The sequence below is a fragment of the Eptesicus fuscus genome, chromosome 15 (genome assembly GCF_027574615.1).
Source record: "Eptesicus fuscus isolate TK198812 chromosome 15, DD_ASM_mEF_20220401, whole genome shotgun sequence".
NCBI lineage: Eukaryota > Metazoa > Chordata > Mammalia > Chiroptera > Vespertilionidae > Eptesicus > Eptesicus fuscus.
The window spans coordinates 19,159,674-19,186,676 of record NC_072487.1 but is presented as its reverse complement, the minus strand read 5'-3'; the positions used below and the strand labels follow the sequence as shown (position 1 = coordinate 19,186,676).

The 27,003-nt window shown below is 43.6% G+C and overlaps 1 protein-coding gene across 2 annotated transcripts in view; it reads left to right on the top strand.

The window, feature by feature from the left end:
- ADAMTSL1 (ADAMTS like 1) overlaps positions 1-27,003 on the top strand; it is an 882,329-nt gene that overhangs the window by 796,120 nt on the left and 59,206 nt on the right. For both annotated transcript variants that reach the window (XM_028150731.2, XM_008145030.3), the window contains 3 exons: positions 9,426-9,554; positions 18,914-19,093; positions 22,941-23,075. In XM_028150731.2, the coding sequence (XP_028006532.2) occupies positions 9,426-9,554; positions 18,914-19,093; positions 22,941-23,075 (444 nt within the window). The remainder of the gene's footprint in view (positions 1-9,425; positions 9,555-18,913; positions 19,094-22,940; positions 23,076-27,003) is intronic.

The window sequence follows — 27,003 nt, the reverse complement described above, 5'->3', positions numbered from 1 at the left end:
CGTATGATGAGGTCTGAAGGAACTGAACGAAAATGATTCTCTTCATGCTTCCATTTCTGTGTCTGACTCTCGAAGGGCGTGATTCCACCTATGGGGCCTGACGAATTGAACAGCTTGCCTTTTTTCCATTTCCTTGTTTTTCTTAAATTTATACAGCTATAAAATTAGACATAATCTTCTGCGTACAGCTTTCATTCAATTATAACACAGATTGACAGATTAATGAAAGAGTAATCTACAAATCCTGTCAATTTCCAGAAATTAATTGAATCTGCTGGCTCATGCTGATTTGCAACGCGTACATCGTCCTGACGGGGGAGGCACGGCCCTCAGAGACTCTGTGATGAAGGCTCCGTGCAATTGGCATTTTTTTGTTTTGTCTGATATGAGAGCCTTTTTGGTGGGGCATGCCATGACCTTTGTTTAAGCATTCTCTTAGCACGAACATACAGTTTATCATTTCATTCCTCTGGGTCTCTATTTTTTTCTTCTTAGTTAACTTCCATAATTAAAGTGACACTAGTTAATATGATTATAATCAAACACAAACACAGGCAGGTCCTTTCATGGCAGTACTCATTAGGTGATCATCCACGTGACCTGCTATGGGCATATTTTTGTTGTTGTTTTTAGTTGACCATTAAAATAAGAGTTCCAAATTGAAATTGTCTAATAGAGAACTAGTGGTCTCTCAAAATAAATCTCCTCGACTCCCACCAGGAACCAGAGAAAGCCAGTTCAAGGAAAACTAAAACAATGTAATTCATTGATTATCAAACCTGGCTGCATATCAGAATCACCAAGGAACTTGTTAAAAAGAGAGATTACAGCTTCCATCCCACCACCTGAGATGCAGGTTTAATAGGTCTAGAGTGGGACTCAATAACATATACAAGCTTTCTCTAATAAATGTACGAGGGCCAACTGATTACCAAACATTGTTTTCATTATAAATTGCTATTAATTATAAGTACTTGGATAACTTTGTGCTTTGTCTTAACAATGGATCGTGAAGGAATAAGGAGGTATAAGTAGCCTGTGCTAACACCAGCACCTCTAGTGACAGGACAAAAGGCCATTACTTCTCAGCAAAAGCTCAATATAATTAATTAAGGGCTGGATTTAATTCAGTGACATTTGAATTTTATAGCTATACACTTGCAGCCATAAAAACCACCTTGATTATTAAAATTCCTATAGGAAAAATAACTTGGCAATTGTGAGTCTAAAACTCCCTGGTCCCTAACCTGCTTTTCCCCATTGGCACAGTTGTTTTTATTACACAGTGAAGCAACCCAGCCCTCCATCCCCTTCCCTCTGATAACCGCCATACTGTTGTCTGTGTCTATGAGTTTCAGTTTTATTTCCCACATACGAGTGAAATCATATGGTTCTTGGCTTTTTCTGACTGACTTATTTCACTTAGCATAATGTTCTCAAGGTCTATCCATGTTGTTGCAAATGGCACTATTTCATCCTTTCTTATGGCTGAGTAGAATTCCATAATATATATATATATATATATATATATATATCACATCTTCTTTGACTGGCTGACCAGCAGCCCCTGAATGATGGATGAACAGATTACTCAGCCACAGTTTGACTGTGAAAGAGAGGGCTAAGGGGCCCCTGGCTCTAGTAGCCAGAGCAGCCTCTATTGCCTGTCTCGTTAGGCCTTTATTGGAATTTTTATCTTTAGATACAATCAGTAGGGTGGGTAATCTTGGGAGGACACATGCTTACATTGTACTCTAGGATAGGGCATTCAGGGGTAAGCATAAGGATTCCAGTAAACACCTGGGTGTCTGCACGTACACAGACTTTTTTGGAAAGGTCAAGGAATAATTAGGAGCACCTCCTTCGCACTCCCTTAAGTCTCCCCTAAGTCGGAATTCAAACGGGGCAGGTGGCCTTCCACACACGTCCCTTTTATCAGAATGTCCTCCTTATAAACTTTCCAACCAAGTCTCTTGTGCTCCCCAACACTTTTTTTAAATAAATCTTTATGGTTCAGATTATTACAGTTGTTCCTCTTTTTTCCCCCCTTAGCTCCCCTCCACCAGGTTCCCACCCCACCCCATACCCCCTCACACACTGTCCTTGTCCATAGGTGTAAGATTTTTGTCCAATCTCTTCCCGCACCCCCCACACCCCCTTCTCCCTGAGAATTGTCAGTCCACTCCCTTTGTATGCCCCTGATTCTATTATATTCACCAGTTTATTCTGTTCATCAGATTTTTTATTCACTTGATTTTTAGATTCACTTGTTGATAGATATGTATTTGTTGTCACTTTGTTGTTCATAATTTTTATCTTTACCTTTTTCTTCCTCTTCCTCTTAAATAATACCCTTCAGCATTTCATATAATACTGGTTTGGTGGTGATGAACTCCTTTAGCTTTTTCTTATCTGTGAAGCTCTTTATCTGACCTTCAATTCTAAAGGATAGCTTTGCTGGGTAGAGTAATCTTGGTTGTAGATTCTTACTATTCATCACTTTGTATATTTCTTGCCACTGCATTCTGGCCTGCATAGTATCTGTTGAGAAATCAGCTGACAGTCGTATGGGTGCTCCCATGTAGGTAACTAACTGTTTTTCTCTTGCTGCTTTTAAGATTCTCTCTGTCTTTTGCCTTTGGCATTTTAATTATGATGTGTCTTGGTGTGGTCCTCTTTGGATTCCTCTTGTTTGGGGTTCTCTGCACTTCCTAGATTTGTAAGTCTATTTCTTTCACCAGGTAGGGAAAGTTTTCTGTCATTATTTCTTCAAATAGGTTTTCAATATCTTGCTCTCTCTCTTTTCTTCTGGCACCCCCATAATTCGGATATTGGTACGCTTGAAGTTGTCCTAGAGACTCCTTACACTATCTTCATATTTTTGGATTCTTTTTTCTTTTTGTTTTTCCAGTTGGGTTTTTTTTTGCTTCATATTTCAAATCTTTGACTTGATTCTTGGGATCCTCTAGTCTGCTGTTGGATCTCTGTATAATATTTTTTTATTTCAGTCAGTGTATGCTTAATTTCTGATTGGTCCTTGGGTTTCACTAAATTTCTTGGAAGTTTCTAGAAGATTCTTGAGTAACCTTATAACCATGGTTTTGAACTCTATATCCAGTATTTTGCTTTCATCCATTTCTTTCATCTGTAACTTGTTTCTTTGTCTCTGCATTTTGGCTGCTTCCCTGTGTTTGTTTCTATGTACTGGGTAGCTGCTAAGTCTCCTTAAGTTGATAGAGTGGCCTTGTGTGGTTGGTGTCCTATAGGGCCCAGTGGCTCAGCCTCCCCAGTCACCTGAGGTAGACACTCTTGGTGCACCCCTGTGTGGGCTGTTTGCACAGTCTTGTTGTAGTTAACCCTTGATTGCTGTTGGTATCACTGGGAGGAATTGATCTCCAGGCCAATTGGCTGTGATGACCAGCTGTGTCTACACTGGAAAATCTGTTGCACAGGAGACAACCTTATGGGGCAGGACTTGCTTCAGTGGGGCTTTGGTGCTCATTGAGTCTGCCCCTTGAGTGTGTCTCTTATGGATGTGAAGAGTTGTAATCCAGTATGGTCTTACTCTGACCTCTGGGTACACTGGCTCTTGGATCTCAAAGGAGGTGCAAGGTCAGCCACTGTCTGTGGCTGCCCAGCAGGAGCTACAGAGACATCTGCAGATTCCTCCTCTTTGTCTGGGGTTTGGAAGTGCCCAGATGAGGCCCAGCTGTGAAGCAAGGCTGGCCAGGCCTTGGGCCTTCTTATGGAAGCTCTGGGGCTCTCTGACCCAGCTGCAGTTTGACAAGTTTTAGGCAAAAGGACAGGCCATTCATATGCAAAATCTGATGTGCACAGCTTGGGTGGGGTTGTAAATTGGGTGGGGCGGGGTCTCTGGGAATCACCAGGGTGGAGCAAACAGCAATGGCTGCCAGTCAGCCCTGAAATGGAGAAGTCCCCAGTTCTCCGTGTCCCACGCCCCCATGCAGGAACAATGATTGCTGCGAGCCCCTCTCAGAGAAAGCCGCCCTCGCGTTCCTGTCCCGAAGCCAGACAGTCCAGTTTCTCCCTGTATGTGCCTGGGTCCCCCAGAGTCCCACCCAGAACTGGAGTTCAGAGCAAGTGGGAGCTTGTATCTCCCTCCTGATTAAAAGAGCAGCACATCCAGGTGCCAGCACTTTCCGTGCCTCTGCAGCTCTTACCAGTCTCAGTGCGCTTTCTTCACCTCTCTAGTTGTGGAACTTCCACCCAGCCAGCTTTCCCGTGGTTCTGGGTGGTAGTTGTTCTGCCGTTTAGTTGCGGTTTTGATGTGGTTGTGAGAGGCAGCAAGTATATGTGTTTACCTATGCCGCCATCTTGGTTCTCCCAACACTTCTTTATCTGGTCCTCTATCAAAGGACACGTTGGTTGTCTCCATGTCTTGGCCACTGTGAATAATGCTGCAATGAACGTAGATGTGCATATATCTTTGTGAATAAATGTTTTTGAGTATTTGGGGTAAATACTCACGGGAGAGAGATTGCTGGGTCATATGGTAGCTCTATTCTTAATTTTTTGAGGAACCACCAGAATGTTTTCCATAGTGGCTGTACCAGTCTACATTCCCACCAGCAGTGAATTAGGGTTCCCTTTTCTCCACAACCTCTCTTTTTAAGAATGAATTCCTAAAACTTCAGGCTGCTCAGCTGATGAGTAGATGTTGGGGAGAAGGATGGTCATTTGCCTCTGTTAGTTTCAGGAGCCTTCTTTTTTTTAGACAGTCTCACAAGATACTGGATGTCATCCCAGTAGCCAATGCTTACAAATGCAAACCTGAAAGGAATGAAGAGAAAGTGTGTGAATAGAGATTAGTAGGTTCCAGCCAAGGTCTATGGCCAAGTTCCCAGGAACCAGGTCAAGGATCCAGAAGAAAATAATCACCTCAAAAGGCCAACAAATGTCCACTCAGTGTTCCATTTAAACAGACTTACCCATCCATCTTTATGTTCACAGACACGGCCCATCATGTTTCCATTTCTCACCTCTGTCTTTCCTCATATGGCTAATTCCTTTCCCAGAACCCCAAACAGTAAATAACCCTCACCCCACACTTCATATAGAAGACTTGCAACCATTTATTCACTCAGCAAATCACTGGCCAAAGCTTTTAGTCAGATAATTCTACTCAACCAAAAAGTTCTGTGTCCAGAGGAAAGGAAATTTAGAAATATTTGGCCAACATCCATAACAACTGAAGTACTTCTGACTCTGTATTAGGTGCCAGTCATTCCACATCCCTAAAGGCAGTCATAGTGGGGAAACCAGGAACAAGTAAACAAACCAGCTACAACTTGGAAATTGTTATGGTAGCCTAAACTCTCTCTACCTTAGTCTACTAATACACTACCAGGGGTGACAGCCTGGATTACAGTGGAAGTCTTCTGGGGACCGTGAGTGGAACCACTAACAAATCATAGGAGGAACCTGGATCCCAAAGGCCAGGCCACACCACTATGTTCCTGGAACCTGTTCTATCTCTCAAAGGACATTTTGGGAGATAATAAATGCCTTCACCATTTGAAATAAAGGGGGCAGAAAAAAAAAAAAGAGGGACAGCTATGTGACAGTTACAAGCAGGAATAAAGGATAAAAAGATGATGAAGAAAAGAAAAAGTATAAAAAGCAGTTATAAGACTCCAAAGGGCATTGCTGAATCACGGTTTTCTTCACAGTTAATGAAGGCACAGAACAAATACCATAGTAGAATGCCCTGCCTGTAAAAGGGTTGAAACAAAATTAAATCCATTTGACATACAAAAAATTAAGCTTTAGGTATATGAAATGATCTCATGTGGACCCTTATTTCCCCACGCTGCTCAATAAATGAGTTTTGCATTGTAATTTTGTGGTCATGTCCATGAAGTACTAGATTTTTATCACCAGATGATAAAGGCCTATTAAAATGTAATGTGCACAGAATTTCCACTTCCAGGAAGTGGCATAGATATACTTTTCTCCATTCCTCCTGCTAAATACAACTAAAATCCATGGACATCATATATAAAACAAACATAAGAAGACTGAAAAGTGGAAAGGTGAAACAGACTGGCCAGGGATCTTGGGAACTGAGGAAAATCGCAATGTGACTTCTTTGAACTTCTTCTTCCCTCCTAAATCCCAACCTTGGAGCTGAAGAAGCCAGCCACCAGGAAATGCAATGGGAACCGGAAAAAAAGTGTGTGTGGGTGTGGGGAGGAGCCCCAAGTAAAGCCTGCTCTCTACCCAAAGCACCAGCAAAGAGGCAGCCTAACAAGACAGAAGACTTTTGGAAAACACCACTCTGCTCCAAACACCACAGAAAACACTGTAGCACACTGCCACTCACACCAGCAAAGGTGACTGGGGAGCCTAGACTGGACCTAGTCAGACTAAAATGAGGTTCCCAACACCATCGTGGAGGCCACATCAGAGAAGACAGATTTCATCCCCACCAAGCATTATATGGAGACCACACGGAGCCTGGAGTTCCACCCTCACCCTGCAGTGCCCTCCTTACCCTCTCATCTGCGGTGGTGTTAGAGACAGGACTTCCTCCTTCCCCACCCCCCACCAAGCCGTAACAATGGCCCTCCCACAGCTGTGTCAGCAGAGACCATGTGGGGAGCCAGAAGCCCCACCCCTGCCCAGCAGTAACGCAGATTCCCCACTTAGGCGGCAAAGGAGGCCAAGTGGAGAACCTGGACTTGTACCTTCACTGGATAATAACGAGATGGCACCTCCCTGCTCCCCCACTTGAGTGGTTTTAGAGAAGGCCATCTGTCCAGTATTGCTTAACATAATATGAAAATGTTCAGGTTTCAACTGAAAATCACTCATCATACCACTCTTATTCCACATAGTGCTGGAAGTTCTATCCAGTGAAATAATGCAAGAAAAGGAATACAGATCAGATAGGAAGAAATAAAACTATTTGCAGATGAAATGATTGCCTACTTAGAAAATACCAAGGATCTACTCAAAGTCTTAAAACTAGCATGTGAGTTTAATAATGTCACTGGATATACAAAAATTAACGGATTTCTAGATACTAGCAATGAACACACGAATACTGAAATTAAAAATACATCATTTACAGTCCCTCAAAAAAATACAAATTAATTAGGTATAAAGCAAAGAAAATATATATAACTTGTATGCTGAAAACTACAAAACTCTGATGAAAGGAATTAGAGGAGATATAAAATAAATAGACAGTGTTCATGGGTTGGAAGACTCAACACAATAAAGATATCAGTTCTTCCCAAATTGATATACAGGTTTAAAGTAATTCCTATCAAAATCCCAGCAAGATTTTATAGTTGTAGACAAAACTAATTTAAAATTTATGTGCAAAGGTCAAGACAATAGAATATCAAAAAATTATAAAGTAGGAAGAATCAGCCTACCCAATTTCAAGATTAATTATATAGCTATAATAATTAAGATCATGTGGTATTGATAGAGACACACATAGATCAATGGAACAGAAGAGGGAACCCAGAAATAGATCCTTAAAAATATGTCCAACTGATTTTGACAAAGGTGCAAAGCAATTTAGTGAAGGAAATATAGCTTGTTCAATAAATGGTAAGGGAAGGAGACTTGACTTTAGGTGGTGATCACACAATACCATATACACATGCTGTATTATAGAATTGTACACCTGAAACCTATATAATTTTATTAACCAATGTCACCCCAATAAATTCAATTTTAAAATGTTTAATGCTAGAATTAACCACAGGCATACATGTAGCTTAAAAAATAAAAATCAATAAATGGTGATGGAACAATTGGACATCCATAGGCAAAAAAACAAATGAACATTGATCTAAATATCACACCTTATACAAAAATTAACTCAAAATGCATCACAGACTTAAATGTAAAATGTAAAACTCTGAAACTTTTAGAAAAAAAATAGGAAAAAATCTTCAGCATCTAGGTCTAGGTAAATAGTTCTTAGACATAACCTCAAAAGCATGTTCCATGAAAGGAAAACTTGATAAACTGAACTTTATCAGAGTTTAAAAACTTTTGCCCTGTGAAAGATCCTGTTAAGAAAATGAAAAGAAAAGCCTGATATCCAACAAAATATGAGTATCTAGAATATGAAGAACTCTGCCCATCCAGAGTGGCTCAGTTGGTTAAGCTTTGTCCTGTGCACCAAAAGGTTACCAGTTCAATTCCCGGTCTAGCACATACCTGGGTTATGGATTCAACCCCTGTTAGGGCACAAAGATGACAGATCAATGTTTCTCTCTCACATCAATGTTTCCCTCCTTTCTCTCTCTCTCTCTCTCTCTCTCTCTCTTTCTCTCTCTCTCTCCTCTCTCTCCTTCCCTCCCTCCCTCTCCCCACCCCTCTATCCCTTTCTCCCTTTCTCTCTCTAAGCATGTCCTAGGGTGAGGATTAAAAATTAATAAAATAGAATATAAACTCTCAAAACTAAACATTAAAAAAATCCAATTAGAAAATGATCAAAGGACATGAAGAGACATATTACCAAAGAAGATATACAGATGGCAAATAGACACATTAAAATATATTTGACATTATTAATCATTAGAGAAATGCAAATGAGACATCACTACAGCTTTATTTTAATCGCCAAAATCTGGAAACAACCCAGATGTCCTTCAACAACTGAATGGCTAAAACGTTTGTGGTACATCCATGGACTACTACTCAGCAATAAAAGGGAGCAACCTATTGACATGCATAACATGGTACCGTGTGAGACTTGGCAGAATCTCCAGAGTACTTTTCTGAATGGGAAAAAAAAAAAAAGATTACATACTGTATGGTAGCATGTATATAACATTCCTTACATAATAAAAGTATAGAAATGGAGAACAGATTAATGGTTGCCAAAGATGAAGGTGGGGTTGGGGATAGCATGAGGGACCCTTGTGGTGATGGCAATGTTCTTTAGCTTAACTTTGTCAGTGTCAATGTCCTGGTCATGATATTATACTCTAGTTTTATAAGATATCACCATTAGGCGAAATTGGGTAGAAGCTACACAGGATTTCTCTGTGCTATTTCTTACAACTGCATGTGAATCCACAATTATCTCAAAGTAAAAAGTTTCATTAAAATAACCACGCTCTTAAAAATTGAATGTATAGGATTATTGGTGAATTTAATGATAAAAATGTACAAACCATCCGAACTTGTTGGACACCATCCTCTATCCTCATATGCTTCAGTCCTTGTTCTTTTTCTGCCATTTCTTTGGTAGGTAGGTGGGTGGGTAAGTAGATGGTTTTTATATTGTGCAGTTACAATTTTTTCAAAGGAAAATATGATTCATGGAAAAAGCCTGAGTATACCAGTAGTTCATTCTTCATTATCCCATGATTCAGGGGAATGCCTCAAGTCTGTAGTCATTGCATATAAAATTTCACATTTCTCCCCATCTTCAGGAAAGCCATTAGTGAAAACATCGCGAATGACCGTGATCAACACCAAGGAGCCTGCCGTCACAGTGGATATAGGAGGCACCATCAAAACAGTGCGCGGAGTGAATGTGACCATTAACTGCCAAGTTGCAGGTGAGAAATTCACTTATGTGTTAATTCATTTGTTCAGCTCTTAATGGAGCCCTGTGCTAAGGTGGGGATACAAAGATAAACATAAATTCTGTTCTCAGGGATTCAGCGGTAGTAGGAAAAGCATGAACCTCAGTCACTCTGAAACTGGAAAGTGCTATAGAAGTTTAGAGGAAGAAAGAAGAATTCTGACTGGGACAGATGAAATAGAAGAGGCGGTTTTTATCTCAGCCTTGCATATTGATAGAATGTGAATGTGCAAAGATGGAGCAAAGAGTGTTCCAAGTGGGAAAACAGGGTGAGAAAATTCACGGAAGTAGGAAAGCCTCGGGACTGTAAAAGGACAGTGTGTGCTTGGGTCTGACTGGAGCCCAGAGTGTAGAAAGGGTGTGGAGGGGCTTAAGCTGTAGCAGGGTGGGCTGCAGCTACACCATGGGAGACCTCGAATGCTTGGCCAAGTAGTATAGACCAAGACAGAGAGTGATGTTAGGGAGCATGCTTCCAGAGGAGTAAGAATGGATTGAGAGAGAATGGAAATGCTCAACCACAATGGATTGAAGAATGGAAATACTGAAACAGCGAGGCCAGTTAAGAAGCCATCATAGTAGTTTACAGGAGAGGTAGTGGGGGCCTGACCTCAGAGCAGTGGTGGTGGAAAGGTAAGGAGTGCATAGCAGAGATAAGATCAACCGGAACCTGGAGCTTACTCCATCAGAAGAGAGTAGGAGTCATTAACGAAAGTAGCCAGCACGTAGGAGTTGTGAGACAGGCATTGCCCTTGGGTTGGCTGTGCAAACTCAGAGGCCAATAGGGACCAGAAAGTCACAGGGAAGCGGAGGAATAGTGGACAACGGGGCGTGGTGGTATGCTCTGTTTAAAGGTATTTACCTTCAATTTAAAAGCACAAAAACACCAACAAACAAAGCCCAGCTGCTAATTGCCCCTCCTTGTGGCCCAGAGTTTGTGCCAACTACCCTAAGGGTTTTCATGCCACGATGCAAAGAACGAATGAAAGTCTCTTGTGCCAGGGCCCAGCGACAGTCCCCTGATTACTGTCCTCATCAGATATCCCCTACTGCGGCACACCCTGACCCAGTCTCCCTAGTCATACCCTGTCTGCAGAGTAGAAACCAGAAATATAACAGCTTCTTTGTAAAGCTTCCTTTGGTCTGCACATCCCACCTCATCAGTGAAACCTCCTAGAACCAAATCTCTTCAGGCCCAGGACTCCCACATGGGGAGCAAGATAAAACCCCTGGCAGGGCTTCCCATGAAAGAGCTGTCCCTTGGTGATGGTGCAGATGGGACCTCTATAGAGCCATCACTTCCCACCTGAACACAGTCCTTGGAACGGAACAATGACTATAGATATAATGGACCGTGTTGGGTATTCTCTTGAGAGTTCAGATCAGTACGAGAAAAAGAATGGGAGCAGCCCAGCCGGCGTGGCTTGGTGGTTGAGCATTGACCTATGAACCAGGTGGTCATGGTTTGATTCCTGGTCAGGGTATATGCCCGGGTTGCAGGCTCAATCCCCAGTGTGGGGTGTGCAGGAGGCAGCCGACCAATGATTCTCTCTCCTCATTGATGTTTCTCTCTCTCTCTCTCTCTCTCTCTCTCAATCTCTCTCTCTCCCTCCCTCCTTCCCTCCCTCCCTCTCCCTCCCTCTCCCTCCCTCCCTCTCCCTCCCCCCCTCCCTTCTTCTCTGAAATCCATAAATATAAGAAAGTTTTTAAAGAAAAGAATGGGGAGCAAAGGCAGAAAAACCAGGAATTAGGCACTGGAAAGAGATTGAGACCCAGAATTCAGGTGGGGAAGTATTTACCATAGGGAGCCCAGGACACTAAAACCAGCCTTGGCCAACTCTCCCTTGCCGCCTGGGGCCCTGTTTCCCCAGCTTCATCCAGAGACTGACTCTTATGAGATCTGAGGTTGTCATATCCAGTTTTGGCCTGGCCATGCACATTAAATTCTTTATTTTTACTCATAGAACCATTTGTATTAATCATGGTTAACTAAAATAAATCTGTGTCTCTGTCATTATGCCTTTTAGGGTGGGAAAGAGCGTGCTATTTTTTACTTCCAAATTCTTTTTTTTTTCCAATTACAGTTGACATTCAATATTATTTTGTATTAGTTTCAGGTGTATAGCATAGCGGTTAGACAATCGTATACTTGACAAAGTTTTCCCCTCCCCGTATTTTAAGTACCCACCTGGCACCATACATAGTTATTAAAGTGTTATTGACTATATTCCCTATGCTGTACTTTACATCTCTGTGACTATTCTGTAACTACCAATTTGTACTTTTTAATCCCTTCACCTTTTTCACCCAGCCCTCTACCCCCCTTTTGATTACACAGTTGTTCTGTGAATTTACTGAACAAAGAAATCGTCCTTAACCTGAATCTCCAGTCAAAATGCTGACAGCTGTAATGCTAAATGGCAGAAGAAACTACTTTTACTTTGCTGCTACAAGTGGCTGTTATGGCTCTCTTATGACATAATTTTAATGGCTATATAATAGTCTATTTTAAGAATATTACATAGTTTACATAGAGTGACTCATGTCCTTACATGTTTGAGTTTTTAGTAGTTTTTCATTAACTAGCTTTTTGCACACATATGCTTTCAACTTGTAAAATGCAGCCTCACAAATTCTCCCCAACCCTTAAACATAAAAAGCATTAGGCAATGAGCATGCTGAGGCTTTTTCTTGAAAAATGATCCAATTTATTGTGCCACCCCCAATACTTATTCTCTGCTTGAGAAGAGTGCAGAAAACTGTGTAGATTATAAAGGTTTGGGGGAGGAAAGAGTGTTTCATTCATTGTGAATAGAATGTGCAAAGGGCCTGAGGTAGAAAGAGCATGCTACATCTGAAGGAGTGAAACATGACTGGTGTGATTATAGAACAGAGAAGAAAGTGTCATGACATGTGGCTGAGAGGTTGAGGGACAGTTGGCAGGAGCTAGATCTTGCAGACTCTTATAGATTACAGTACAATTTGGTATTTTTATCCTAAGAGCAAGGGAAGCTTTTAAAGGATTTAACAGATAAAACTGTCAGGACTAGTGATGCAGAAATAACTAGTTGAGTCATTGATGAGCAATGTCCTTACATGTTCGGGTAGGCTAGACTCTGGTAACACATAGGCCCCCAAATGTATAATGACTCAAATCAAATAGAAATACGTTTTTTCTTATTTAAGAGTCCAAAGAGTATGACTAGTCAGCTAACGAGGACGTGCCCCACATAGTCATTCAGGGTCACAGAATGCTGGTGGCTCTGTTATCTTGAACACATGCCTTCCAAGGCCTTCCTGTTGGTTATCTCTACCCTAACAATCAGAAGAGGGGGCAGGGGGAATAAAGTGTAGAGGATGGCTAGGAAGGTTTTTAAGGGCCACACTTGGAAGTAGCACACACTACCTTTCACATTTCCTCCTAGTCCTATGGCCACCCACAACTACAAGGGATGTTGGGCAGTGTAGCCTAGCTGGGTAGAAGGAAATGGGTTCTGTGAACAGCTATCCATGACTGCATAGTAAGTATGGAGAAATTAGAAAGCGCAAAACCTCCTTTCCAGACCCCCCCCCCCATTGTTTTCTAGAATTGCCAAGGCTGACGTTTAAATTACTGTATCCTCTCCTTTTCTTGCACCTTTTCAAACTTACCATGTCAAGGTGCACCTTTCAGTGGATGCCCACCTTGAGAGGTTGACAAGCTGCCACGGTGCAAGCAACCTTCCAAATAGAACAAGTGGTCTAGTTAACAAGAATATCCTGTCTGGTTTAAAAACAGAATATTAGCACATCACCCTACCTGCCAGCTCAGTGGAGATTAACGGCACTAATCCTCATAATCATATCAAATTACAACCCATTTTGGCCAGACTCATTTATTTATTCATTCAAGCAACAGGGAAGGCTTTGTATTGTTGATAAGATATGCCACAAAGGGGGAAAAATAAATGTAGGTTCTTTTCCTTTCCTTTTTTAGACACAAGTCATACCAGTGAGTCCAGAGTATGAAGTCTAACCAAGTAACTTGTCAACAACATAGCTATGGACTTTGTTCTGTGGTTGAGTGTATTTTCTATCATTTTTCAGACATTTCTGTCTGTAGAATATACTGTTACATCATAACAGGCTAGAAAAAAATCTCCCACAACTTAACCAAGTTTCTCAACAAGAAAAAAGCCCGGCTCAGTGATTGAGCGTTGACTTAGTGGTTGAGCATTGGCCTATGAACCAGGAGGTCATGGTTCAATTCCCAGGTCAGGGCACATGCCGGGTTGCAGGGTCGATCCCCAATCGGGGAGGGGGTTGCAGGAGGCAGCTGATCAATGTTTCTCTCTCATCATTGATGTTTCTCTCTCACTCGCTCACTCCCTTCCTCTCTGAAAGCAATAAAAAAAATTTTTTTTTAAAGAGAGAGCTAACAAAGCCAGCACACATGGGTTTGAGAAACCTCCCTCATACCTTGGTATTACAAGTAGAGCAGAAAGCATAATTCTGAAAGTAGAAAGTACTTAAGCATTTGACACCAGAAATAATAGTGCAGCAATTCAGATCCTCTCTGAGGAGTCAGTCCACTAGAATGGCAGGCAGGATTAAGAACAGCAGGACCTTGAATAATGTCATTTAATTCAACTTTTTTTTTATAGCATTGAGATGCTGTAGGAGCCTCTCTTGTTTATATCAATTAGCCCATGGTAAAATTGGCTTTGTTATATCATTTTTAGCTTAAAGTCAGAACCTATCAACAGTGTTAAATGAGGTCTTTCTACTTGTTAAGATGGGATTTCTGGCATCAAGTGTATGAGATTGGATCCCCAGCCTGCCATTTGTAGGTCACTGACTAGCTGGGAGCTAAGTAGGGGCCCGTGGGCTCTGTTCCCAGGGATCCAAACTAATGTGACTTGAAGCAGATTTCTTCATCTCTTAGAGTCCCACTTTTCTCATGTGTAAAATGGGATTATTAATAATCCTCATAGGATCACTGTGAAAATAAGATGATGTTTATCAAATATTTGGCTTATAGTAAATGTTCTTTCTCCCTCTAACGTGTTTGGGATACTTTCGCGTAGCTCCTGACCTCAGGGCACCCTGATGTTTAGGTGTTCTGAATGTCAGTATTAAGCATGTGTATTTGGACCCTTTTTTGAGGAACTCTGGTGCACGTGAAACCTAGTGGAGTTTCTAAAGCATCGTTGTTATCTCTTGAGAGAGAAAGAAAAAAGAGCTTTACAATGCCTCACTTATTTTTCTTCATCCCTTATCCCAACTTATTTGTAACGTGTCAGAGCCAATAATGAAGGTCTGTCTGTCATTTCCAAGCATCTTTTTGGTGTCATTCTCTGCCTAAGGGCTGCAAGCTCAGACAGGACGGCCCCGCAATGTGGCACCAGCAATGACACCTCCACTGGCCAGCTCATGATGCGGGTACCTGCTTGAGTGAGCCTGAGGGAGAGGTTTACTGATAAATACAGGGTGTCCCAGAAAATGTATATGCAGTGTTTGTTAAAATACATTTCCTTTTCAAAATTGAGCTCTCAGCTATGAAAGTGTGTGTACATTTTGGGGACACCCTGTACATTACAATGATTCCTACATAATTCTCTTCCCTTGGCCCTGCTGGCACGTCTGTGGTTTGGTTTACGGAGACCGAAGGTTACTTCCTTCCACCCTTTGCTTTCCTGAGCATTTCCATTTCTCCCATGAACCTGAGAGATTCAGCCCTTTCAGTAAACAGACCCAATTTCATGAGGGCGGGAGGCAAAGAATGAGGAGGCGAACAGAAAGGCCCACCCCACTTCCGGGGGAAGTGAGAAATGGCTCCCAGGTCTGTCCCTCCTGGGGTTCTCTGCCTGTCCCTCCTCCTCCTCTTTCTCACCATCTCCCCTCTCCTTTCCTCTCTCCTCCTGCCTCTGGCTGCCCTGCAGGAGCTCGGGTCCTGACCAGAGAGGGACCCGCTGGTGAGCAGCAGTGCACCTTGCTGCAGGGGGTCCCACGCTACATACACAGAGCCCCACGGATGCTGCCTCTGGAAAGACACACACCACAGCTCCTCTCCAGGAGGACACAGTCACGGAGAGAATGTTCGCTCCCCCACTCACTCTGTCATCATGCTTTCATAGGTGGAACTGCAGGCCCATTGAACCCAGTTCTCTCACTCTGCATCCGGCTCCTGAGCAGCCATAGTTCCTATTAGAGGTTGTGTGTGTGCTGCCCACAGCCCTCAAAGGAAGGTGCGGGCCAGGGTGCTACTTGATTGAGCCATTCATTGCAAGGGAAATACTTGTAGAAGAGGGTTTGTGGGACTTAATTTTTCTTGGGGAGAGAAGTGATTGAGGATGTTTTCTTTAACTTACTTTGCAGAGGCCTTCTCCTGAATGCTGCGGGGGGCGGGGGGGGGGGGCGGGAAGGAGGCGGTTTAATACATAAAAACTGAGCTCAGGGTCCAAAGTCCATGCTGGCAGGCCGAGCATCATGATGCTCTTGCTCTCCCTAGTGGTGCTGCCATGAAAACTCAGATTTCCTGCGCCACCTGCATCTTCTGTCTGTCCAGGTGTATTCAGAGGCCCTGCCAGCCTGGCCCCTCTCATGCATTTGAGCATCAAGTGTCACCATGTGTGCCTTTCCCTGATGGATCAGGGGTGCCATATCCAAGTCTCCACTCCCTCTCAGCAGCCCTGCCTCTTCCCTCCGAGCAACCATGTAGGTCCCTAGGGATTCACACGGAATTATGGGTAATAGGAATAAAAGTGAAGACCAGAGAGTCGCTCCTGTGTTCTCCCTAACAGGGAGAAAGGGCTCACCAATTGGCTGAACCCTTTGGCCACCTCCCTGGAGCCATCACTCCAGGCTGGAAAACCCCACCTGAGACAGCAGAGCAGCCGGGACAGCAGTGAGTTCACACTAGGCAGCTCATTGTTCGGTGAGACCATGCTCCCACCCCACCTCACTTCCTCCTCCACTGGAGCCCGGGAACAGCAGGTGCACCGGGACTATAGTGGGGGCTCTTCAGATGGGTGACATAGAGTAGACAGAGGTAAATTTGTATCAGATTCAAGGACAAGGAACAGGTACACAGGTAACTCTTGAAGGTGCCTGCATCCTAAACAGTAGGCTGCCCATAAAGGACAAAATCCAGCTCCAACTCAAGGAAAGCACAGGCCAAAAGGTCTGGCTCTTTAACTAGTCCTGGTTTGACCCTGTTTACCAGGATTTGACCTTCTAAATAAACCCTGCATATCTGCCCAAGAATTCTGAGTGAACTTTGTGAGCTGGGTCAGCAGGCTGGGGTGCAAGGGAGGGAGCTTTCTTCTCCCTGAAGATCTGTCTCCCAATTCACTCAGAGTTCAGCCTGCAAGGGAGCCTTATGCAGACCATCTCAAGCTTGTGCTAACCTGGGGCCTGCTGATCAGCATGTCAACCACAAGGAAACTTCCTAAGGAATTAAGGCTGTCTACTCAGGCTGCTGTTTATTACAAAATACCATAGCCTGGGAGCCTTAAACAACAGAAAGTTACAGCTCACAATTCTGGAGGCTGGGAATTCCTAGACCAAAGTGCTGATCCATTAGTTCCTGGTGACAATCCCCTTCCTGGCTTGCAGACAGCTTTCTTCTTGCCGGGTCCTCACCTGGCAGAGAGTACTAGCCCTCCGGTCTCTTCTTACAAGGGCTCTAGTCCCATCGTGAGGATCACCCTCCGCCCATCATGACCTCATCTAAATCTAAATGCCTCCAAAGACCCCACCTTTAAATGCTATTGCACTGAGGTGAGAGAGCTTCAACATATCATTTTGTGGGAACACAAGCCTTCAGTCTGTAACACCCCTAGAAGACTTCTTAAAGGAGGTATGCAACGCCAATTCATATTCGCACACTCTCCCCATCCCTTTCTCACAGACAGTGAACTTGGACTGAGGAGAGAACAGAGTACTTCCTTCTTGTCTTTCTTTTTCTGTGCTGCTGATACCTTAGTTCCATGTCCTCTTGTTCTAAGAAAACTAGAGGCCCGGTGCACAAAATTCGTGCACAAGGGCGTGTGTCCCTCAGCCCAGCCTGCACCCTCTCCATTCTGGGACCTCTCGAGGGATGTCCAACTGCCCATTTAGGCCCGATCCCAGTAGGATTGGGCCTAAACAAGCAGTCGGCCATCCCTCTCACAATCCAGGACTGCTGGCTCCCAACTGCTCGCCTGCCTGCCTTCCTGATTGCCCCTAACCACTTCTACCTGCCAGCCTGATCACCCCCTAACAACTCCCCTGCCACCCTGATTGCCCCTAACTACCCTCCGCTGCAGACCTGGTCACCCCTAACTGCCCTCCCCTGCAGGCCTGGTCACCCCCAACTGCTCTCCCCTGCAGGCCTGGGTCCCCCCCCGCCCCCAACTGCCCTTCCCTGCAGGCCCAGTCACCCCCAACTTCCCTCCTCCTCTGCTGGCCTGGTCACCCCTAACTGCCCTCCCTTGCAGGCCTGGTCCCTCCCAACTGCCCTTCCCTGCTGGCCATCTTGTGGCGGCCATCTTGTGTCCACATGGGGCAGCCACCTTTGACCACATGGGGGCAGCCATCTTGTGTGTTGGAGCGATGGTCAATTTGCATATTACTCTTTTATTAGATAGGATACACAGGTTTCAAAAATTCAGCCATGTTCTCTACATGTGTCCTCAACTCTGATAAGGATCTAGCAGCTCTCCTTTGTCTGGTTCTTGAATGTATAACTTTTTGTGGCTTTTATTGGATTGTAATATCTCTACAGAAAAGAGCACATGTCATAAAGGTGCCAAACTCACCAAACCAGCCCCCAGGTCAAAAAACAGAGCCTTACCAGCAACAATTACCCCGACTACTAGCAGCATAGGTTGATGTTACCAGTCTTTGTTTCTTACTTACAGAAAGGAAATCGTGCAGTATATACTCTTCTGTGTCTGACTTCTCTTATTCAACATTTTGTTTGCTTCACATAGCTGTCGATCATTCATATTCATTGACGGATCTAGGTTTGGTTGTTATATTTTTATAATGTTTTCTCCAAAGAATCTTTGTATTTTCCTCCCACCTTGGAAGTGCCCTTTACCAGCTGCATGCTTCCCCTTCTTTAACTGGCTTCTCTCTTCCTGCCTCATCAGTGTAAGTTCGAAAATCAAAAGACCTCCAGACAACGGAGAGGCCCCGGGCATTATTTAGTTTGGCCAAAGGCTGGTAGAAAACGCCCAGGCAGATGCTTCCTGCGGAGTGCCTGCCAAGAGGCTATAAATGCCTCCAGAATCACCTGAACGTGTTTGGCTGATTAGTTGGGTTTTTTTCTTTATTTTATTTACTTATTTATTTATTTATTTTGCTTCCTAGGTGTGCCCGAAGCTGAAGTCACTTGGTTCAGGAATAAAAGCAAACTGGGCTCCTCTCATCATCTGCACGAGGGATCCTTGCTACTCACAGACGTGTCCTCCTCGGATCAGGGCCTATACTCCTGCAGGGCAGCCAATGTGCACGGAGAGCTGACTGAGAACACCCAGCTTCTGATCCTAGGTAAACACCTCGAGGCTGGCTGCCCCTGGTGGACCCCGTTAGGGGTGACTCACTCACCCTCCACCTCCTCTTTTCCATGGTCCAAATAAGTACATAAAGATAAAATCAATATCCCTCCCCTTCTCCCCACGTTAGGGTCTTCCAATAGAAAGAATACAGACTTTGGGGCCAGGCAGACATCCATTTGAACCCTGGCTCTACTGCTTACTCACTGTGTGACCTTGGGCAAGTTACTTAACCTTGCTAACTTTAGATGCTGGTCTTGTGTGGAAACTAGCAAAACAAGGATTGCCCACATTGGTGGATGGGGCAAGGGGTAACAGAAGTAAAGTAGTTAGCCTTTTTTTAAAAATATATTTTTTATTTCTGAGAGGAAGGGAGAGGGAGAGTGACATAGAAACATCAATGATGAGAGAGAATCATTGATCAGCTGCCTCGTGAACACCCCACATTGGGGATCGAGCTCGCAATGCAGACATATGGCCTGATCAGAAATCGAACCATGACCTCCTAGTTCATAGGTCGACGCTCAACCACTGAGCCATGCCAGCCAGGCTAAAGCAGTTAGTCTTAACACCTGTGTCAAGGACTTCTTTGAGAATCAGATGAAACTAAATTACCCCCTCCAGAAAAATGTATACATGCTAAAATTTTTATGTCCTTTAAGGAAGTTCATAGTCTAGTCCACATGAAATCCACACATACACCCTCCTGTCTTAGTCCACTCCAGCCACTGTAACCAAACGCCACAGACGAGGTAACTTATAAACAACAAAAATGTATTTCTTAGATGTCTGGATGCTGGCAGTCCAGGATCGGGGTGCCAGCACGGTCGGGGTCTGGTGAAGGCCCTCTTCCGGCTGCGGACTGCCTGGTTCTTGCCATGTCCTCATTCGACAGAGGGATAAGCCAACTCTCTGGGGTCTCTTTTATAAGGACACTAATCCCCTTACGGCGTAATCCCCTCCCAAAGTCCCCACTATCTCATACCATCACCTCAGAGTGTGTCTAGGATTTCACCACATGAATTTGAGGGGACACAAACATTCAGACTAGAGTACTCCCTAACGTAAGAACTCCCGATTAAAGAGTCTATCACAGTTCCTGGCTTAAAGCAGGTATTTAAAATGAACAGCAGTTGCTTGGACACCACCATCCCTTGCTGTTGCCCAGTGCAGGACTCAGCATGTTGTGAGCTGCAGCCCTTGTCCCTTGGACTAGGGACTCTGTTTCTCTTCACCAAGGAGGCTGGGAGTTGGTGGGATAGAATGAAAAATGCTTGCTTTTGTCCTACTTTTTTTTATAAAGGCAATTATTAGAGCACTTTCTCTTGGTGAGAAAGGTATCATTCTAAGGGGGGGGAAAAAGAAAAAATATGGTTAATTACACACTATGACTTCACCAGGGAAAAATAATTAAACGTTATATTTGTATTCACACCCCAAGTTGATGATATACCAAAGCCCAGCATCTCCAGCCCCTGCCAACTCAGAGAGGCCCACATGGGTTTTCGTCTCACCAGTGGCTGCATAAACCTCCAGTTGTCTTAGGTTAGGAAGTCAGAGAAAAGCAGCTCATTGAAGGATGTCATTTGTTTTGGGTTGGGTTTCATCGTCTGAGCTGCTAGTCTGGAGCCGGGGCCCAGAGCCTGTTGCCCCACACTGAGTTATGGTGCTTACTGTGGGTTTCTCCTCCCTAATAACCTTTCCTTGTTGCCTCTGCTAACAGCGATGAAAGCCTAGGATGTGTAGCTACTACTGTAGCTTTGCCAATGAAGTGTGTGTATTCTGGGAGCCAGTCCTTGAAGCATTTCAGCGCTAATATGGTGTGACAGTGAGCATGGCGCTTGAAGAGCAGAACAGCTTCCCATTTTAATCAAAGTTGATGAGGAAAAAAAATCACTATTTTAGGCTCTTAAGTTTAGAGCTTTTCTTAATCAGAAGCCTTGATTTATTAATCAAAGTTTGTTAGTTTTATAGGTACTTTATGAACTTAGAAGTAGCGCTTCCTTTTTTATCAGCCAAAAATATGGCTTAATTTTTAAATCAGGGATTTCATGTAGAAAGCTGCAGTTTTGTGCCAAATTCTGTGATTTAACCTGTAGTCAGGAGACTTGAAGAATAATGAGACAGAATATTATTCATTTATTCAGATAGCCACTGGATGATTATTCATTAAGTGCTGCCTCTAAGTTCCATGTAGGACAACTATAAGGGGTGACCTCTGACCTTGGAGAAGTTACAGTGTCCCTGAGAAGATCAAATGGACATATACCACAAAAGAAAAGTGTCATAGAAGCTGTGAGGACATTAGAAGGTGTCAACATTTGGCCCAAGGAGATCTGATGGGTTTTAGCAAATAAGCCGAGGCTTCCTGAGTTTTAGCATTCTTAAAGAAATATTCAATTGCAATATTGAGGGAACTCAGTTTCCCTCAATATTCAATTTCAGTGCTCTTGAGGGGATATTAAAAAGGGCGAGAGGAAAAGAGTCTGGGTTTGAGTAAACAGCCACCGTCAATTTCTAAAACCGTGGTGTTTGAGAGTAGAAAGAAATCTTGGAAAAGATGAGGTTCAAAAAAAAAAAAAAAAGATGAGGTTCCATTTAATAGAAGAGGAAACTAAGGCTCAGAAGGATTTAGTGACTTGCCCAAGTTAGTGAAAGACAGAGCCACAGCTCAACCTGAGGGTTCCTGAACCCAAACCAGATGTTTTCTCCTAGACCATATAAAGAATACTTTAAATTATTTATATGTATATAGTATATAATGTCTTTGTAATTTTAAATTTTATATATCTCAACCTCATCATTGTTTTCTGTACACAATGGTCCAAGGCAGAGTAGACAGAAGTATGTTTCTGAACTAGACTCTGGCACCATCATGACCTAACAAGTACCTAACAAGGTGGCAAGCACATAGTAGGCCCTCACTGAACCCTATTGAAATAACCATCAATTACAAGAACAACACTCCTGTTTCTCTTTCTGCTCCAACAAGGGCTGGAGAGGAAAAGGCAGGAGTCGGCCTTGAGAGAGTGAATTGCAGGGCATCAGGAGATGCCAGAAGAGGGGGAGCAGGTGTCCGCACTTTCCCAGGAGAACCAGGGATCATCCCACCACCAGGTTCAGTAGCCGCTTGCCTCTGTATTTGCCCATTGGAAATGGCAAGCAAGCCACTGTATTTCCCATTGCTGTCACCTTGGCTCTGGTTAACTGTGACCCTGATGACTTCAGCCCTGACTCCTTATCAGACTTTAAATAGCAAATGATCCCTGTCCAGCTTATCTGTCCTATTGAGCATGAAAAATTCACACCACAAAGCAAGTTAACTTATCGACTTCATAGATGGACCCTTTTCCTCATAGAAAAAGCCACTCATAGGCTCCTTTTAAGTAAGAATTTCTGTAGCACATCCCTATCCGTGCGGACTAGAATAAAATGCCCCCCCCCCTAAGGATGTTATAAATGAAAGCTCTTTAATATAGGACTTGACATTTAGTAATTGCTGAAGAAATGTTGGCTTCTCAAGAGTGTCTTTACAATGTGGTTTAATGTACCTACATTTATAGGGACCCAGTGGTACTGTGGTATAAAGTGGTATTAGTCAGGAACTTCTGAAATCTACATGCCTGATTCTTATAACTGTCCTTATTGGTCCAAGTGTTGTTTGACAATCAGACTCAATTTGATAGGCACACCTTCTCAACAGGAAAAATTATGTTAAAAGGCAACAAGAGTAATGCCTGCTTTACACACAGACACAATTACACGCATGCTCACCTCTCATTCCCCCCTTAATATGGCCTTCATGCTTTAACCTGTCTGATTCACCATCTGCCTTCTCACAGATCCCCCGCAAGTCCCCACACAGTTGGAGGATATCAGAGCCTTGCTTTCAGCCACTGGACCAAACCTTCCTTCAGTGCTGATGTCTCCTCTGGGAACACAGCTGGTCCTGGACCCTGGGAATTCCGCTCTCCTTGGTGAGTCCAACCCTCTGGAACATTGGGCAGCAGTCCAGGGCTGGACAGGATTTATGGGTGGGTGACTGCTTGCAGGTGGGAAGGAGGCAGCAGTGGGGGGTGGCCAACAGGAAATCACTAAATTGCCTACAGAATCCAGACTCACCAGTGGAAACTTGGCTGACTTTCCATATGAGGTGAGCGCAGTTCTTCGTCTGGACTCTAGCTTGTCTAGATTCCAATGTGGCTCCTTTCTGAATCCTCTTGGGCTGATTCCGCAGCCCAGATCCTCTATATCAGATTGACTTACCAAATGAATAAGGAACAGCCCCTGTATCTCCTCTTCTTGCCAGTCACACCCCAGTATTCCCCCATGACTTCCTCCCAACTAAATGAGAACTCGAATCAACTTTCAAAGAGAAAGATGAAATATCAGCATCCCCCAAAAGCCAGACAATTCTATTTAGGCCAGCCTTATATTGGTAGGGCCGACACCCAACCCAGACAGATTCCTCAAAGCAAGTGTTTAAATAACTTCACCGGGTACAACTTCCCTGGCATCTGTCATTGGGACCTTCACCAAGTTAATGCCCACATGGCTGGTGCCCTCCGGTAGTAGAGAGTTGTTCAAGGACATTCGAGTCCTGGGTCCCTCTCCCCTGAATCGTGGAGATGCCAGAGGAACCTCTGCATTCCCAACATGACCTCTGGAGATAGTCAAGGTGGAAGAGAAGAATTCTGCCTTCAGAGGCCTTAAAAAAAAAAGGTCTATGAATGGAAGAAAAACTTCATGCTACCTCTATATGGTTCCAAATATTGGTAATGGCAGCTAGAATTATTCCTTTGGCTCAAAGTTAAAAGTTTCTGTACCCTTAGTCCCCATCAACTAGCAAGGACCAGGAAGCCAATGAGTTTCCAGTCATGCCGCTGATGATGAATTGTCAACATGGCCATGGGGTCAGGTATCTTTAGGATTACAACACAGAAATATTACCTTCAGTTTTCATTATCATCTGAAATTAGCAAACACTACTCACAGCATATGGGGAAAAGCTTCTGATTTCTCTGTTTCTGATCTGGGTAAAAATAAGACACAGATATAGAAATGTGTGGCCCTTTTCTGTTTCCCATAATTTATACAACTTGGCATTGAGTTTTTCCACATCATTTTGATCAGAGTTGATAGAAGTTGTAAACTGCTTGTTTTCCTTGGCTTATAAATGGTAAACTTACTCTAAATGAAGTGTGTACATTGTAAAGTTTTTTATTTTAGACTCACCACTATGCGAAATTGTCATAACTATTCATCAGAGCCCAGTCACTAGTAGGGGGTACAGCACTTGCTTATTTTTAACTTCAATAACTCTTGGGTCACTCAGGTGCCATTCAGCGTGCTGGAAAAGTTAACCTGCTCGTATTTTTCCATGAGAGCTTTACTTTCTCCCTTATTCTGGGACAATATTTTGTCTCATTTTAGCCATGGGCAATAAGAATTTATTGTGCTTTATGCTGCTGCATTTCATTTCTAGTTTATAGTGTTTTGTCACCATAGACTGGTATTTAAATCTAACCGTTAAGAGACACCTTAATACACCAGTTCACATCCAGACTGCCCCATTTGAAGGAGACAGTGAGTCAGTTACCATAAAATCTCTGAATGTAACTGTCTGGGCAAAAATGGGCCCTCGTGGTGAATGTCGCTGTCTCGCCAGCACTGTAGAACTAGGAGAGATCTATATGGAGTTATGGGGATGAATTAGGGAATGGTGTCAAGTTTAAGGACTCGGAGAAGCAGGTTATTTGAAAAATGCCAGGGCCTCACTGTGATGGTTTGGAGCTGAGCACCAAAGGATAGGTGGGACTCCAATAGGCAGAAATGAGGGAAACAGACACTCAAGGTGAAGAAGCTATAAGCGCAGAGATGAAGATGTGTGGGGTATGTATCGGCTGCCTATTCAGTAACAGCTATAAAATACCACTGCTTTAAAACTGATAACGGGCAGCCAAACTGGGATAGAAACTAGGCCATCAAAAGGAGCAGGCCTCAGCTAAAGCTTGTCCACTCAGATTTGACTTGGATCCCTCCCCAAGATTTCTGATACCCTCCTCCATGTCGAACCTCCCAGCTATTGACTTATCCTGATCTCTTAATCCAGCTGCTCCCCTTTGGACCAACTCCCATCTCCTGCTCCTACTAGTGACCCTTTTAGATCAGAGTGTGTACTCTGAGTACAAGAAATAGGTCACGCCCAGCCGGTGTGGCTCAGGGGTTGAGCGTCGACCTATGAACCAGGAGGTCACAGTTCGATTCCCAGTCAGGGCACATGCCCAGGTTGCAGGCTCGATTCCCGGTGTGGGGCATGCAGGAGGCAGCCGATCAATGTTTCTTTCTCATCATTGATGTTTCTGTCTCTCACTATCCCTTCCTCTCTGAAATCAATAAAAATATTTTTTTTCAAAAAAAGAAATGGAGGGAGGTGATTCTGTGTATGGTTGATGAGAACATTAAATGGTGACAAATTGTGGAGGATCTTGATTGTTAGACTAAGGAAGAATATTTACTATGTGGGAAATGGAAACAAACCTTTAGAGGGTTATGAAGTAGGAGAGTGATGTAGTAAAAGTAATATTTAAAAGAATTAATCTAACATTCTGTAAGGGTAATCAAGAGTAGGAGAGATTTAATGAAGAAATCTGTTTTGAGGGTAACACATCTTCTAAGTGAGGCTAGAAACAGGAAGCAAAGGTACTGTTAATTACCCCTTCCACAGCCAAGACATCCCTGATCAATCACAACATTCTTTTCCAATTAGTCCAGGCACTGCCTTGGAATTTATTTTAACACTAGAGGCCCAATGCATGAAAATTGTGCAGTCGGGTGGGTCCCTCAGCCTGGTCTGTGCCCTTTCGCAGTCTGGGAGACCTCGGGGGATGTCCAACTGATGGCTTAGGCCTGCTCCCCAGGGAGCAGGCCTAAGCCATCAGTCAAACATCCTTAGCGCTGCTGCAGAGGCAGGAGAGGCTCCTGCTACAGCTGCTGCGCTCGCCAGCTGTGAGCCCGGCTTCTGGCTGAGTGGCGCTCCCCCTGTGGGAGCACAGTGACCACCAGGGGGCAGCTCCTGTGTTGAGCATCTGCCCCTGGTGGTCAGTGTGCGTCATAGCAACCAGTCATTCCACAGTTCGGTTGATTTGCATATTAGGGTTTTATTTTATAGGATTCTCACTAAGCATGGTGGCAGTTGGCATATAGGGCAAGATTTTGGGTTTTTTAAAGCCATATATCAAAACTAACTCTCCTTCATTAAGGCTCCCAACAAGTGAGTCTACTCCAGAAATGGGTATTTAGTTATTAGACACTCTGTTGTTAATCCATTCATTGTTTAGTAGCATATTATTTAGCCTTCACGTCTTTTGTGTTTTTCAGTTTTCTTGTAACTGATTTTTAGTTTCATACCATTGTGATCTGAGAAGATGCTTGATAGGATTTCAATCTTCCTAAATTTACTGAGACTTGTTTTATGGCCTAATATGTGGTCTGTTTGGAAAATGTTCTATGTGCACTTGAAAAGAATGCATTCTGATGCTTTGGGGTGAAATGTGCTGAAAATATTAACTAAATGCATCTGGCTTAATGTGTCATTTAAGGCCACTGTTTCCTTGTTGATTTCCTGTCTGGATGATATATCCATTGATGTCATGTGGTGTTAAAGTCCCCTACTATATCTGTATTACTGTTTATCTCTCCTTTTGTATATTTATTTTATATATTTAGATGCTCCTATGTAGGGTCCATAAAAATTTACAAGAGTTATATCTTCTTGTTGGATTGATCCCTTTATATTATAAAAACTAGAGGCCTGGTGCACAAAATTTGTGCACGGGGGAGGGGGGGTCCCTCAGGCTGGCCTGCACCCTCTCACAATCCGGGACCCCTCGGGGAATGTCCAAC